The 17,423-nt window shown below is 29.7% G+C and overlaps 2 protein-coding genes across 2 annotated transcripts; both read left to right on the forward strand.

The window, feature by feature from the left end:
• The first annotated feature begins 117 nt into the window (after positions 1–117).
• Positions 118–1,520, forward strand: LOC132939089 (uncharacterized). Its single transcript, XM_061006108.1, has 4 exons — positions 118–239; positions 301–405; positions 469–964; positions 1,038–1,520. Exons 2-4 carry the CDS (start codon positions 330–332, stop codon positions 1,156–1,158), a joined length of 693 nt encoding a protein of 230 aa, XP_060862091.1. The 5' UTR covers positions 118–239; positions 301–329; the 3' UTR covers positions 1,159–1,520.
• Positions 1,521–11,224: 9,704 nt separating this feature from the next.
• LOC132939835 (uncharacterized) lies at positions 11,225–13,157 on the forward strand. The gene is made up of 4 exons (XM_061007232.1): positions 11,225–11,391; positions 12,375–12,527; positions 12,604–12,774; positions 12,841–13,157. The coding sequence occupies exons 1-4, from the start codon at positions 11,302–11,304 to the stop codon at positions 13,021–13,023; spliced, it is 597 nt and encodes a 198-aa protein (XP_060863215.1). The 5' UTR covers positions 11,225–11,301; the 3' UTR covers positions 13,024–13,157.
• The last annotated feature ends 4,266 nt before the right edge of the window (positions 13,158–17,423 follow it).

Raw genomic sequence — 17,423 nt, forward strand, 5'->3', positions numbered from 1 at the left:
GTATTTGGTATGTTACTTTATACTATTTATTATATTTTTATTAATATTTTATTTTTACAGGTAAAACAATGCAATCGAAGAGGAAAGAGATGAAGATGGAGTTGGTGTCGTGTGAGAGGAGGTTGCAGAAACTGATTAACAAGTGTACATTCAAACACTGTACTAATTATAATGAAAACCTAAACGCTGTCGCTTTAGAGAATACAATTATTAGATTCGATAAACCTATATATATATTGGTAAATATACTTTTTTACCACTTTTATCATAAATCTATTAACACATTTTATTATTTTTCAGGATTTGCAGTACTAGACATATCAAAAACAATGATGTATGACTATCATTACAATGTAATGAAGAAACACTATGGCCCTAGATTAACTCTTATGTATACTGACACAGGTAAATATAATTAAAATAATCTCATGTATATAATATATTAATTTAATATCATTCTTTTTCTAGATTCACTAGTGTATCACATTCAAACGGATGACTTCTACAAAGACTTGGCGGCTAACAGTAGCTTGTTGGACCGGATGGATACTGGCAACCTACCCAGTGACCATCCGTGTTATGTGATAGAAAGAAAGAAGTCCCCAGGGTACTTTTCTGATGAAGTTGATGGTGATATAATTACTGAATTCTGTGGATCGAGAGCCAAGTCATATGCTTTCAATGTGTATGCCGGACCGGAGGAAAGAGTTGGTGGTGAAAAAATCAAAGTGAAGGGGATAAGAGGTCATGTGGTTAAAAACCACATGACTCTTGAAGATCATAGGAAGTGTTTGTTTGAAGAAGATGGATTGGAATTATATACAGAGAATGTGTCGATAAGATCATTCAACCACCAGCTTATGACGATAAAAACAAAGAAATTAACGTATAACAGCTATGATGACAAGAGGGTGGTGTTAGAGGATAAAATACATACATTAGCACATGGACATTATAGTATAGAGTGAGTAATCGAGTAAATGAGTAATTTATATATTTTTAAATTATTGTAATGATTTTACTTTTATATTTTATAGGGAAGATGAACCCGAGGATGAATGGCCTGAACTCGACTATGAGGTAGATGACAGAGGGCGACGATGGAGTAAACTGGATAAAGAGTTTATGAGGGAGCTTCTTTGTTACACAACTAAATAGTTTTATTTCAGAAACTTTACTTATTTTTTTGTTATATATAGTTTTATTGTTTTGTTATAATTATTGATTATTGTAAATAACTTGTAAATATTATCCTATTAATTGTTATATAATGTAAATACTTGATAATAGATTATTGTGTAATTTGTAAATATTTTTGTAAAATATTAGATTAGTGTATAAATTTGTAGTATTAACACCTTTATAATGCATACTTTGTATGTAAATGTATAATTTTTATTTTTATATTGTATAATTTGTAAATACTCTATGCCGTATCAGTATGCTTTTGCTAGATATGTAAGATAGTTTACAATGTTTTCTTGTAATATTTTTTTTCCTATATAATTGTTTAAGCTATAACCATGTTTTTGCCAATATATTTAATTAAAAAATCTTATAAATGTATAAATAAATAAAAAAAAACAATGTTAAAATATTATTATGTTTATTAAATAAAATGTATACAAAAATCTTTAAGAATTATTTATAATCCATTTCCTTATAGCAAATACTTTATAGAATGTACATTGTTTTGGATTAAATTCCATATGAAAAATACAGCAAGGTAAGGTTTCTTCATCGCATATTTGATCCAAACGTGGACATCCAAGGTCTTCGATGTTGATTATTGCGACTTGAGGTATAAATTCTGCGAGCATCTGTTTTTTCTGTTCGCCTTTGACATAAATGCAGGTGAATTTTAATGAGTTCAATATTCTACTTAATTCTTCATACTCAACATCACCATATTCTATAGTTAGTTTATGATAGTTATGTTCCAGCCACTTGTTAGTTTTTTGACTCTTGTTGTCTTGCATAGTTTTTGAATTTTTAAAAATCCAGTGTTGAGTTGCCCACGTTGCTGTGTCGACTATAGACATTTCTTTAATAAAATATTTATTTATTGTTCCAAGAATGCAATGCATGTCTACGATAGCCGACGACATAATTACAGGTTTTATTAAATTATTGTAAAAATTTATATCACTGACAGAGGACTACCGCACACAATGGGGTATACAGGTCGACTGAAATTATACTTCAATTTCTCATATATTTAACCAACTAATTAGTAAGTATATTAAATAAAATTAAGTTTTCTTAATATTTTTGCCTTCAATGATCTCTAAACGTGAGTTTAAATCTGAAATATATGTTCCATGATTCGGTAATGAATTTTCATCAAATATTCCAGTTATACGATTTACTTCAGCTTTTAATTGAGCCACGTCAAGTCCCTGGATAGCGATTGCTGTACTAGTTTCAGCACAGTTATTAAATAGCTCCGATATTTTCGCAATTTAATAAAGACTTATTACTTGTTTGTATATTATTTTCCAACAATTGTATCTTATCATGTAGATTAACAATATTACTTTTCAAAGTATCAATTTCTTTCTGTTGGAGTTTCGTATCATTTAGTATCGTTTTGTTACTTGACTGAATATCTGAAATAATTCTTCTAGTGTCACTCACCTGAGAACTACCAAACACGTTCATAGTTATAAAACGACTGACACTATTTTTTAACATCACGTGTATTTATCCAACTATTATGTATATTATCGAATCCTAGATACTTGACGTACATTTGATCGCCCTTTTTGCGAATAATTTTCTCGATTAAATATTCGTTTGGGAAATCGGTCTTGCTTATTTCCGAAGAATAAAAACAACCGGCAATAGGGTTACTCATATAATCTTGCAACTGATAAGTAGCGGGCAATGTTTTATTTATTTTGATAATCTCGAATATTTCCGTAGACCAGTTTGGTAAATAACCTTTTGTAAATACGCCTTTCTGTGTGCTTATACGAACTTTATCACCGACTTTGAATTTAATTTTTTCATTATTAATTTTACGCTGTTTTATTACCACTGAGGCGGGGTCGGAATCTGCTTGTATTGGTGTCATTCCTATAGTCTTGTGTGGTGAATTATTGTATTCGTCGAGCAACTTTGGTAGAATTGAAACCCATTCGCGAGAGCCACGTGCAGTAAACTCCTTATACATTTTCCCTTTCAATGTACGATTAAGCCTTTCCGCGAGGCTAGCCTTTAGAATACTGAAAGTTGAATATTTGTGTATGCCATACTTGCTCATCAAAGCGTCAAAAGTGGTGTTGTAAAATTCTTTTACGTTATCGAGTTGTAAAAGTTTTGGTGAACGTTCAACTAATATTGTAGCCATCGCGCTAGTAACTTCTTTACCTGTCTTAGACTTTAACGGTTTCGCCCAAGAAAATTTCGTAAAACAGTCAATTACAACCAGGATGTATTTGTAACCACCATTTACTTTTGAATATGTTATCATTTCAACCAAGTCAGCTTGCCATAAATCATTTTTTCCATAGACGTTAACTCGGCGCCTAGTGAAATTTTTCCTTGCTGGTTTATGAAGTTCGTTAGCGATTTCCCGTTTAGACATCTGGAACTCGCTTTATTAGACCGGCCTCACGTAATTCTTCGAAAATCGATATTATTTCGTTTGAAACGCCTGTATTACCAGCGGCCTTTGACGCTAGAAGTAGACGTAATCGATCGACCAACTCGTTTGGATTGTCTCAATACACTAAGTTATTTTTCTGCAATTTCATAGACAGTCCACTGCCCGAGGGAAATAATTTATTGATGATTGATGTATATTTAAAGCCACCCTTTTTTATTATTTTTCTTCCAATAGCTATATGTGCTGATGTCTGTGCCAATATAGATTTATACACATCTAAATCGTTATCGGTATAAACAAGCGGGTTTTTCAAAAATAATAACTGAATAAGACCTGAGGTTAAGTTATAAACAGTACCGTCGTCAATAAGTATAGTGTTTTCGATGAATTTTACTTCTTTATCGCTCAATATAATATGGCCATTTGGAAGTTTTTTCGGACCGTATATATTATCCAAGTCTGTAGACTGTAGCCAATTTTCAATTTCCTGTTGATAGTCGTCTGCAAATGAGTTTTTCGAGCTGACGTTAATATTTTCTTTGTTTAATCGAGGTTTATTCGATATTTTAGTTAATGGATCGATTATTGGTTTTAATGTCTGTGTCATTAGTTGTTGAACATTATCCGAGTCTGTTTTTAATGCGATATATTTACGTTTAATACTTTCCTTAGCTTTGACAAGCTCATCTAGAACAGTAGTTGCATCCGTCATGACTACGTTTTAAATGATAATATTTATTAATTGTATCGCCTTATATAAGCACATAAGTATCAAACCCAAAACTATAACGTCCGTTATCACGCCCACAATCTTTACAAATAACAACAAATGTAAACATCTCACGGTTCCAACATGTCATACAAAAATGTTTAAACTGTACATATGTCATGTCCCCTGAACAGTGCTCTTGATATACATGTTTTAAATTAGTTTCATCTTGTTTGAACAATACTATTAAATTTGCATTATCACGTATCAGCTGTTTAGGTACTTTTGAATAACTCTGAGCCAGATAAAATATATCAATTTTATTGTGGCGACCTCGAGAAAAATAATCTCTTATTACATTTTGTTGTTCTCCGATAACATCATCCAAGATAAAAATTGAGTTCGGTAAAACTTTCTCGGGTGGAATTACTTTATCATTCTCGAAAAAGGTAAAAATGTTGATACCATCAATACCGTCAATAATACGTTTCAGTAATTTATATTTCGGTTGTTCCAGCGTCTTGGAGTATATGTAAACGTTTTCAAATCGCAAACCGTTTTCATCGACGAGTAGAAAATACATCAGATTGGTTTTACCACAACCAGAGCTCCCAAGTAACAACGACCTTATCGTATTTGGAAAAAGTTCACCGTGTCTCAGCTGAATTGTCTCGGGGGTATCAATGTTATAAATCCGAAGTTTTTTCTCTTGTTCAATAAGACGCATTTTTTTTAATTTTTCACTATAAATATAGATGCAATGTTAGCGATAACGTCACACGATGTCTCGCGTTCGTAAGCGAAACAACAATAAAGAATCCGGTCTTATTAACTCTGTGATAAATCATTTACCCGTGGAATTGCATTTACCAGGCTATAGGTAAGTCACTACATAATATTATTGTTATTATTAAAACCTGTCTACATTTTATGTATATATATTTGTTATAGATTTGCCGGTCCTGGAACCAAATTAAAAGATAGACTAGCGCGTGGAGAACGCGGAATAGACCGTCTTGACGAGTTGGCCAGAGCCCACGATATCGCATACGAAGAAAGTAATTCACTAACCGATAGACACAGAGCGTACGAAGTATTAGAAAATCAAGCTTGGGAAGTGTTTAAATCTAAAAACACAGGTATCAAGGAAAAAGCTGCGTCTTGGCTGGTCACTACAGCCATGAAGGTCAAACGTAAGATTGGAGCTGGTTGCGGATTTAAACAAATGGATTTGGCTGCTAAAAATTCGATCAAAAATAAAATTAACGAAAAAAATATAACTAAATTAGTAAAAACATGTCTGTCAGCTGCGAAAAAATCTAAAAAATCTAAAAATCCGTTAGAATTACAGAAATATTTCAACGGGTGCAGTATCGAATATAATTACGATAGACATCAAAAATATAATACAACAAACTGTGGTCACTTGTGCTTACAATGTTTATCATGTACACTATAACGTTAACCGGCAACTCGAGTGAATTATCATGCGACTTTTTTCCACCTATAGAAGTCAGTAAAAATGCTAAAATCTGTCTGCTGGGTTTTCAAACAAATAATTCTATACCTAATGTAAACGAAAAATGCAGCAAAATAGGAATCACAAATAATATCGCTGGTAAGCGTACAAGCGGAAGCTATAATATAATACCCACTGGATCTTATGAGTTGAAGGAAATCGAAGCGGCAATAATACGTGTATTACCTAATTCAGATACTTTATTCATGCTGAGAGCAGATAATATTACATTAAAATGCTCAATGTTTTGTAGCGAAACTGTAGATTTTTCCATGTCTGATAGTATAGGACAGTTATTGGGGTTTAAAAACCGTAAGTATGGTGCTAATGTCAATCACGTATCAGATGCGTTGGTCAATATTACTAAAACAAACTGTATATATATCGACTCAAATCTGGTTATGGGTTCATTCGTTAACGGTAAGCAGTGCCATACAATACATGAGTTTTACCCGAATGTACCTCCAGGTTATAAAATAATAGAGGTTCCAACACATTTGGTATTTTACCCAATTAATTCTACATCTATAACGCACGCGAGTATAATTTTAAAAAATCAAGACAACGAGTTGGTCGATCTACGAGGCGAGCCAGTATCGATACGATTATTAATTCAAGACTTGTGATGGGTCTGAAATTTTGTAATATAAATAGCACTGCATATGTAAAACCTGTCAGTCGTATTAAAAACAGTAGAAAGGTAACAACTCCGAAGAAGAAGAAATATTCGAAACGTAAACAAGTTGATCATAGTCTAACAGCAGATAATTTGGCTTTTCTACGCTCGCTGAACGCTATTTAATATGGACGATTTGTATTTGGATGTAACGGCTGGATACACCGACGATTGTAAAATAACTTAAATTGACTATCATTCTTTTTTACTGTATTCAACATCTGCTCTTTCCAATAACGATGAGGTGCGTATTGCTCTGCATAACACAGAGTCTTATACTTTACCATGTGAGAGTTATATTTACATCGAGGGGACAATAATCAAACCTGTGGAAATAACTGACGAGATTAGATTCATAAACAACGGACTGGCATTTCTTTTCTCTGAAATGAAATACGAAATAAACGGTACTCAAATTCAGAAACTCGTCAATCCGGGTATATCGTCCACATTAAAAGGATATTGCTCGTATAATAAAACAAATATTTCATCGCATCATAATGATGCTTGGGATAGCGAAATTAAAACTGCTAATAAAGATTTTATCGATAACGACCATTTTAACGGATGTATTAATCTTAAAGATTTGTTTGGTTTTTGTGAAGATTATAAGCAAATTTTAATAAACTGTAATCAGCAACTTATATTAAATAGAGCATCGATTGATATCAATGCCATCAAGCAGTTTAAAAATAATGAAGTTGTTGCAGACGCTCCTAAACTAAAAGACGTGAAAATAAACATAACAAAAATATTGTGGCGGATGCCTATAGTGAGAGTTAGTGACAGAGAAAAAATTAGACTGTTGAAAGTAATCAATAGTCAGAAACCACTGACATGTGCGTTTAGATCGTGGGAACTGTGTGAATATCCATTTTTACCTCAAAACACTTCGCATTCGTGGAAAGTGAAGAGATCTAACAAATTAGAAAAACCTAGGTATGTAATAATCGGTTTTCAAACCGCTAGAAAAAATAGTCCGACTAAAGCAATGTCGTGTTTCAACCATTGTAAAATAAAAAACCTAAAGGTCTATTTAAACGCAGAAGTATTCCCCTATGAAGATTTTCAGTGTGACTTTACCAAGAATAAGATGGCGACATTATATCGCACGTATGCCGAGTTCCAGAAATCTTACTACGGACATGAAGATGTGAAACCTCTGTTGAATCGAGCAGATTTCAAAAATCTGTCTCCAATTATAATTGTTGACATGAGCAAACAGAACGATAACGTGAAAACATCAACCGTCGACCTAAGGATTGAACTAGAAGCAGACGAAGCGTTCCCAGCTTCAACATCTGCATATTGCTTAATATTACATGACCAAATTATAAATTATAATCCATTTAATGGAGAAGTAAGAACCTTGTAAATACTTATTGTAAACCTTACTATTATTTTAATAAATAAAAAACTTTTTTTTAAGTATCACGCTTGTTTTATTTTCACATAAATTAGTTATTTTCATACAAATATTAAAATAGACGTCGCTTAACATCACGTACTGGCGTCGGATGCTTGGCGAAGGTTGACTGAGATCGTTTGTGTGATGGCACTGGATGTTCGGTGAAAGTTGGGTAAGGTTGCGTTGGTGATATCGTCCTGAATTGGTAGAAAAAATCAGGTCCATCGTTTACCTCGCATGCCTGCGGGTTGCGGATCTCGGCTGGTGTCCGTGCAGGTCCGTCAATATGATCTAGTGCCTGGGAAAAATAAATATAAAATAAATATTGTGTTTTTATTTTTAAAACTATGTTTATATAAATTACCTTAGCTAAAATATCATCCTTAGGCTGATTAAATCCATCACGTGCATATGAATCGTCGTGCATGCTGAATATACAGCGGTCTGAACTCTCTATTATATACTACTTTTTACAACAATTGTTTTATATTAAGAAATTAATCTTGAAGTATACAAAATGTTAACTTAATCTTAAAAAAAAATCGTTTACCTATACAAGAACATATTGAATATTGATGTCATTAAAAATAAATAGGTAGTGGTTCAATGAAGTAATACAATGTGAAAATTAGATACGTTACATTCAAATAAAATATCTATTAATTATGAACGAATTTATGTATTTTTTATAATCAGGGTAATTTGTTTTATAATCATTTACAACTTGTAATAGAAATTGTTTTTGATTTTCGTCTTTCGTCAGTATACTACTGTATTCTTGAATTAACTTAACTCCTCTTTCTGCAACATAATTTATGACTGATAACTCTGTTTAATTAATTCATTTTTAATGGTTAATACATATACCTAACTAAAGTATAATATTATTTTACGCGTAATATTAATAACTAGTATCTGTATTTTATTTTCGTAAGTATACATAAATATGTACAATGTATAGTGATAACTGATAGTATAAATAGGTGTAGGTACGTACATGATAATAATATTATAATACCCTGAATATTGTAATTATTATAACATTATATAGGCCATTTCGTTCCAAGGCGTGTAAGATTATTAAGATATTTTAGGAAAATTAACAGTATACTAATAATATTATAATATTCTACATGAATCACACACATATACTATACACACGTGTATTATAATTCTAGTCGATATGAATCTTTTATTTTTGTTTTTACTCTCTCATACCACGCAAATACCCTATATAGATGACCGGCCTTCGTACGATTTCCTGCTTCCTGTATCTAGGTTGGTATCTATTTCAATATGTGAATCATATAATGCGTAGCGGGCTATTAATTAATACAATTGTTATTCCATAACCACATTTCAGGATGTTGTGCAAATAATTCATTGAAGTCTTTGTTTAAAATTATAATACAATGTCATATTATACACTAATGGATATGATAAAATTATAGATATTTCACAAAACAATTTTTTGCTAATTATACACACATTTTTAAAGTAGGTAACTGTAAAGTTCAATTACAATTTGTTAAAAATAAATAAAAATATATTATTTTTGTTTTACCCGATAAAATTCATTTTTTGTCTTAACCCATGCACATACTTATAACGACCATTATAATGTACAGACTTAAATTGCTTTCTCAAATAATGGCACCGGTGCAACAACTTGGTAAGTACGTCCACTTTTCAATATTGTTCAGCAAACATAAAAAACTATCTATACAATTGGGAAATCAACCAAAAATTAAATATGTGGTTTTATTAATTTTGTACATTAGTTGTGCCCATTTTCTTTGTTTTAAATTTTATATTTTTGATAATATTTATAAAAAACTAAAAAATTATAATGATAATTATATTTTCAATGATTGCAATAACCAGTTACGTCCAATTTTGTTTTTGAACATAACTGGTTATTTTTGCAGCAAACTAACTAACAAAATATTTTATTTAAGTCAATAATTATTTATCGTCAATATGTATGTTAAATATGGCCTGACTTAATAAATATAACAAAATTAAAAAAAAAAAAATTGTATTAAATACAAATTAAAAAGTATAAAAATATCTAGACTACATGTCTTGTCAAGTATAAAATATTATAAAGAACGATCATATAATAAATCTTAAATAATATTGTATTACTATTTGTTATGATTTGATAAGTTAACATGAACCCAAAGTACTAAGTAGTATGATGTTAGTAACAGTTGGCTCAGTGATACAATAATATATATTTATGCAAATATTTAATTAATATTTATATATTATTGTATTAATTATTAAGGTAATACAATTACAAGCTAACATACAAAACCTTATAATTGTACCGAATAAAATAATAAAACTTCTATATATTCATTTGGTGCAAGAACCAATTACGTCTGGACGTATTTGGTTATTTCATCTAACCATAACGTAAAATATAGATTTTGTATTGTATTTTCTATCATATTGATCGGGCGTATCTGGTAATTACAACGATCGATAAAGAATTTTTTTTTAACATTTCTGTATAGAAAACCATTTTTTGAAAAATTGGACGTACCTGGTTATTGCACCGATGCTTCAATTGAGACTTGAGAGGTTATTTAAATCAGTAAATATTTAAAGGTTAATAGTTTGCATTACAATACCTGTTATAAAATCAGTTAAAATATTTTATTATTAAACCAAGTTCCAAAAATATGTATAATATTACATGGATTCATTAGCAATTAAATATACAATTTATATCACTTAAAAATTCATTCTATAGAAGTAAGTACATAAAACTATAAGTATATTATATACAGGTGTATATAGCTTTATTGTAGGGGATACAGTTGGTAGGGTTGGATTGGTTGGTAAGGTTGGTTGGCAGAACGTGTATGTATGGCAAGTGTTGTATGTTTGGCCACTAAGAACTCGGATAGTTACCCGTCCGGGAACTATAATTGCTGCGGTGTTGCGTAATATCATTGATTATAAAATATACTATAGATTGTTCACTGGATAGTGGATGGTTTTTCCGTGGCAGTAAATATTTACGAACAACCGTCCAGTGAGCAATCTATAGTATTTATAATCAATGGTAATATCAATCATGTTATGTGACTGATTGCAGTAACCGTTCCGATCCAAGCCACAATGGTTATTATTATATCATACAATAGTTATGAAAATTATTATGTCTATAGTAATATAATATAATAACATTCATCATTTTTATTTGGACACAATTGATTATATACATTTCAAAATAAACTATAAACTAGCTTGTTGAATATAATATTGATCAGAAGCGCATAATATATGACTTTAACTCTATCATAACACCGTCATTCGTTTGTGAACATTTATTACATTTTCAGATCATAATTCACACTAATTAACTATGAAGTACTTTTTTATACTTTTAGCAGATTTTATGATTCTTATCAATTCTGAATTACAAGATTTCAAGTTCCGCCCAAATTTGCCACTAGTAAGTAAAAATTGATTAATAAATATACTATATTTTCAACTAGAATTAAACTAAATCATTCTAAACTTCCGTAAAAACTAATATTTCAGAATAACTTTATAATATTAGATCTTCTATTCAATTTTCTAACTGTTTTAAGCAAACAGTCCTTATAACATACATAAAATTTAATATTTTTCTCAAAAGTATTAAATTCTACCATAATCTGATGCACATTATTTTTACACAAAATGTCCTGCTTATGAATCCAGTAGTTACCCTCCATATCTGTGTAGGTGACGGTATTCTAAGACATATTGTCATATATTCGACATATTGTATTGTAAATACATTCTTAGTTATGCCTTTATTAAATAAGAAATATTCAATGTCCTTGCGTAAAATATTATTGAAGAAAATACTTGAAACTATTCAGTAACCTGTCTTGTCAATGTTATAATTATTTGTGAACTAAAAATGTGAATCATGTAAGCTAGTCCCCTGCTTGAATTTTCTGTAGAAAATTAATTTCTACCCTCGAAAAAATTAGAATTATACATCACCAACAATCATATAATGTCTATGGGGAAATCGAATGATGATGAAAAGTACAATATCTAAGGAAGTCGTATAGGCTACAGCCGTTATAATAGTTAACATCAGACATTTGGTTGTTAATCATTTTCAAAATCCGTAATTTATATTGTATACGTTATGTTTAGTTTTGAGGAAATCATAATATACGTGGGTGTATTTAGTATGATATTTTATTGAAATACAGTCGACAAGCGAATCAAGCCGGAGCAATACATTTCATCTATACAATTTTATATAATGTTATAAAATGTACCTTTGTATACAATTCATCTATTATTAATATTATTTTTTGTTTATTGAAAGTAATATCATCGGAAATTTTGAGAGCTTTTAGTAAAATGGATATGATAATAGAAGTTTGGATGAAAATTATAAACATAGAAATTTAAATTTTAAACTGATTTCAGGGAGAATATCGATTATATTTCAACTCTGTTCAACAATGTAGCCAGAAATGCGCTATTCAGCAACACTTTTATTTATTCAAGACATCTAGCACTAGAGTTGAACTAAGAGGAAATATTACGTCTGTTAATAAAGCATTTGATAATAATCTATGGGTATGTTAGTTAAATAAAATTGACATTTGATATACAAAAAATTATAGTTATCAAATATTGTTTAATATTGTTATAGTTTCATGGTGCTATGTCAGTAAAAGATAAAATTGGTACATGGCAAAATAATGCGTACGTTTATAAATCACCCCATGCTTACAAAACTGTTAAAAATCTTCTTGGAGGTGAATTTCATGTTTTTTTAAATAGCTTTGGACTCAATGACACAAAACAAAGTTCAATACCATCGGTAAGTAGTTTTTTTTAAAAATATTTTCAAATTTTTATATGAACATAATAAAATAAATATTTTTAGGGAACATATGTCACCAAAGGTTATGATTTATCGAACTATCCATCAAATACAAATTTGCCAAAACAAATTTTTTATGGAACTTACAAATATAATATTAATTATACGGAAAAAAATGGCGAGGTTGTTGCATGTTATATGTTTGTCCTTGATGTAAAACGTCCATGGGAATTGGAAGTGGAATGAATTTGTTAATTTATGCGTAGTGTAAGTAATTTGTTAGAAGTATTGTTTAAAATTAAAAAAAAAAAATTAAAAAAATAGATTTTATTAAATGGTTGTATTGATATAATTATGTTGAACTAGTTTAAAATTGTTATTACAGTAATATCATAATTTCCTAAAAAATAATTATAATCGTAAATTCCATAGGCCTATAAATAGATCAACATGAGACGAAATATTTTTAAAATGTTATGGTGTATAGAAAATTATATAATATATATTATATAAAAATTCAGCGGACATTTTGTGTTTCTAAATTCTAAGGTAATTTTTTTTAAAGTTACACCTAAAACCAAAATCGATTTTTTTAAAAAACAGTATTGCGTAAAAACTCCCGTTTTTCCTTAATTGTTTTTTGTTTTTCCTGGAGCATTTACAAACTAGGTCTAAATTGTTCACCTCCCAAATTCACCTAGATTCATTTTCATATTGGAAAAAATTACTGAAATCGAATTCGAATTCGTGTACACAGACACACACTAAAAAAAACACACATCATTGTAAAATTGGACTCCGCTCAGAATCTAAATAAGTATTTGAATACACGCAAAAAAAACTGGAAGTTTGCATGATGTTTGTGGAATTACAAGGTATAGTATTATGATATAAATACCAATCAGTTTTTGTTTATACTTATGCAATTTCATCACTTGAAATCGTATTTAATCTACAATCGTCATGGAATATAAATGTAGTTCATTAATAACGGACATTATTCTTTTTTTTTACACAAATAATAAAAGATGTTCATTATAATAATATGTTAAGCATAAGTTCTCTAATAAATAAACTACATCCTTACTCATTTCATATAATATTTATTAGAACTCAAAAGTAGATATACGTTTAACTTTTTTATTATTTTATCATTCGTTTGTGACTGTTACATTTCCATATTATATTTCAAACTGATGAACATTGAAGTAACTTTTTATAATTTTAGTTGAATTTATGATTTTAGTCGGTTGTGGTGTAAAAGGTTTTTAGTTTTTCCCAAATTTACCCTTGGTAAGTGCAATTAATAAATAAAAAATATTTTCAATTAGTATAATATTATATGTATACGATTATGCCAAATCAATCTCGTAAAGACTAAAAACTGCTGTAAATATATCAGCGTAACTTAGTAGTTATTAGATATTTATTGTTATTATTAACGGAAGTACTCGGTATAAACTTTTTATTATTTTCTCAAAAGGTCCAGAAGATATAGGTACTTCTGTATACAAACGAAGAAAGAGATTTTATTAAATCGTATTATTGATATAATTATATTTATGTAATTTTTTTAAATATTTATTTACAATCCATACAATACAATTGTAAATTTGTACTATGAGCAAATTTGATAAATGGACAGGAAATATCGTTTTTGAGCAGGCACTCGGCAGTGCCACCCGATCAGGTAATTTTTAGGTATTACCTATTATTTTATTTATTGCTTAATTTTTTTATTTTAGTGGATAGGCCTATATGTAGATTACCGGAAAGTAAGATGGAGTATAGTTTATTGATTAATGGTGTACTGGGAGAGTTTAAATTAGTTTGGAATTTAAAGTAATATAATTTTGCTTATTGATTAAGGGTAAGAATTTTCAGGTATTTGGGAAAATTATAGTTGTGAAATACCAAGAAGAATACGCTACTATAGTCGTAAGCAGATGGATTGCAACGTTTGAAGTGTTTTGGTATTGGATTTTTATCTAATTTAAAATTGTTATTTTAGTTATATCATAATTTCCTGAAAAATGTAATAATATTATGTGTACTTTATTACGGGATGACCATTTTCCTCAAAAACGAAAAACCCTTTTCTTCCATTGTTATTTTTTCATAGTAAAATAAATTTACTTTTAATATTACTCCACAAGTTTATTTCGTCAAAAATCTTGTCTATTTTTCTACAAATATTAAAATCATAATATTTTATTAAACATTATGCGAATAAGTTATAACATTGTACCCAATATTTTGGACTTAATATTAGTGTGTGGAGGCAACCTGATTTGAGCAGCCGTGACGGATCGACGGTGTAGTGGGTGTCGTAAAATATTGCCCGCTCACGGCAGTCACGGGCGATCGCTGGCGTACTGTTACTGCCCCGTCGATGTACAGTCACTAGCCGTGCGATGATAGTGGACTGTATAATATGAAGAGAACGGAAAAGTGTAGGAACTTAAGAAAATATTACAGTCTTGATCAGATGTGCTGTAAAATAATTGCAACAAGAAATTTCGATGGTAAAAAAAAAATACGATAATAATTCAACGTAAAACAAAAATAATAATAATGAACAACAAAAGACGCTAATCGTGTATTGTTGGACGAAAATAAAATATGAAGTATATATTTAGACGCTAATAAAAAAACTTTTTTGAATTTACGCTCAATTTTTTTTTTTTTTATTACACTTAAAACAACTTATGAGGTATCATTCATTCAATTTTCAAGTTGATCAACCGAGCAAATAACGATTTTGTCAAAAAATGATTTTGCTTAAAATGTACCGTTATTCCTTAATTATTTTTCCTGACGATTACAAAAAGTCAAAAACTACTTGGAATTTAAAATTTTGACTTCTCGAATTCACCAATTAGATTCACTGCCTCACCATAAAAAATACTGAATTTAATAATCCATGCATTTTTCTGACTACTTAGTTATCGATACCTACACTGACACACGAATAAAAAAATAAAAACACATCTATTTGTAAAATCAATACATTCATCGCACCCGCTCAGAATCTAAAATATTTAAATATATTATATGATATTCATGATTTATAATATACGATATACCTAGGACCTAGGTATACGTCTTTATATTATATAGACTTTAGTTATAAAATGTTAGAATGGCTTAAGAAATGCGTGATGCATTACAAAGATTGAAATATGCATAATAATAGTTATGATCATTTATTTATTAAAATTATTGTGATACATTATATAAGCAGGTACATGTATTATTATAGTTTAGTGGTAATACAGCAATAAAAGATAAAATTGGTAATCGGAAAAATAATATGTACGACGTACGTACATAATTCACCTGAAGTATACTCAAGTCTTAAGAAAGGGATTTTATTATAAGGGTTTACGTATACAGTTAATATAATGGTATACAATTGACAAAACTACCATATTTTTCAACTATATTTTAGTTAGAAGCTATTATTGTTCTAAATTCTAATAAAAATTAAAACGTATTTACTTTATAAAATATTTAACCATTCATGCTTGATATTCCTTATTGTTATGTACATGTAATAACTTCTTTTTAGACTGTATTGTGTCCTCCGTCCACTGATCACTATTAGACTTCGTATTTTTATACAACATTGGATGTGATTAATGTATCATATTCGTAAATTTTCGAATTTTTAATATTTACTCATATAATGTTTCTCCCGGTATGGATTTTGAGTGTTTTACTTACGTTATCTTTTACTGATTCTCTTATTATATTTTTAATAGTATGTTCTTTGCATCTGAGTTAAGTCACTTGCCATACTATTCCTATTCCTGCATCTATTTAATTTATTTACTTTATTATCAAACGCCATTCATGTTTGATGTTCCTTCTTCTTTTTTAAGTTTCTTCGTAGATTGTATTGAACAGTGGTTTCTTTATTCAGCGTGTTTCATCCCCTATTTTTACTTGTCGTTTTACCTAGTAGACGTATCTTGAACATATTTTTTTTTATAATATATTCCACGTTTCTTTAACCTTGCTATTTTCCCAGTGAAGTTTTCGGTCTCTTGACTTTTCTTCAAATGTTCGTTGAAAGATCACATAAATAAAATTCTGAATATAAAATTGAATTCTCGCTTTTGCATTTTTGGGAGATAAAATCTTTGTTTTCATTCTTGTTTTATCTAATTTATTCTAATTTCTGCTAAAAATGGTTTGTATCACAATCTGCTATCCATGCGATTTTCTTATCTGATTTCTCATCAATTAATCAGGAATTCCCAAGGAATCGGAAGCCATATTATGATATTATGATCTATATTTGGTTAAGAACCACGATTCTAGAGTTTGTTAGAGTAGCGGACCAACATTTTTCGAAGTACATCTGGTTTATTTAAACATTCAATATCAGGTATAACTAATTGAATACCTTCTTGTCTGAAATAAAATGTTTATAAATCAAAATTCTACTTCGGATTATGTACTTAAAAAAGTAAATACTTGGGACACTTGGGTGTGTATTGTCCATTAAAGCCCTTGGTTAGTTTTAAATATATTATTACTCTTACTCTAAGGACAACTCTATACCTCGGGATATACTGCGTATAATGTACACCAGAATTTTTTCAAGGGGGGCGCAAATCCAGGACCCCCCTGTTTGCGCC

The sequence above is a fragment of the Metopolophium dirhodum genome, chromosome 2 (genome assembly GCF_019925205.1).
Source record: "Metopolophium dirhodum isolate CAU chromosome 2, ASM1992520v1, whole genome shotgun sequence".
In the NCBI taxonomy this organism is placed as follows: Eukaryota; Metazoa; Arthropoda; class Insecta; order Hemiptera; family Aphididae; genus Metopolophium; species Metopolophium dirhodum.

Bases quoted from the DNA above. Each gene is read 5' to 3' on its own strand.
- LOC132939089 (XM_061006108.1), top strand. From the start codon at position 330: ATGATGTATGACTATCATTACAATGTAATGAAGAAACACTATGGCCCT. The intron at 406-468 runs GTAAATATAATT...TTCTTTTTCTAG, and splicing joins TCTTATGTATACTGACACAG to ATTCACTAGTGTATCACATT. The intron at 965-1,037 runs GTGAGTAATCGA...TATATTTTATAG, and splicing joins CATGGACATTATAGTATAGA to GGAAGATGAACCCGAGGATG.
- LOC132939835 (XM_061007232.1), top strand. From the start codon at position 11,302: ATGAAGTACTTTTTTATACTTTTAGCAGATTTTATGATTCTTATCAAT. The intron at 12,528-12,603 runs GTATGTTAGTTA...ATATTGTTATAG, and splicing joins CATTTGATAATAATCTATGG to TTTCATGGTGCTATGTCAGT. The intron at 12,775-12,840 runs GTAAGTAGTTTT...AAATATTTTTAG, and splicing joins AACAAAGTTCAATACCATCG to GGAACATATGTCACCAAAGG.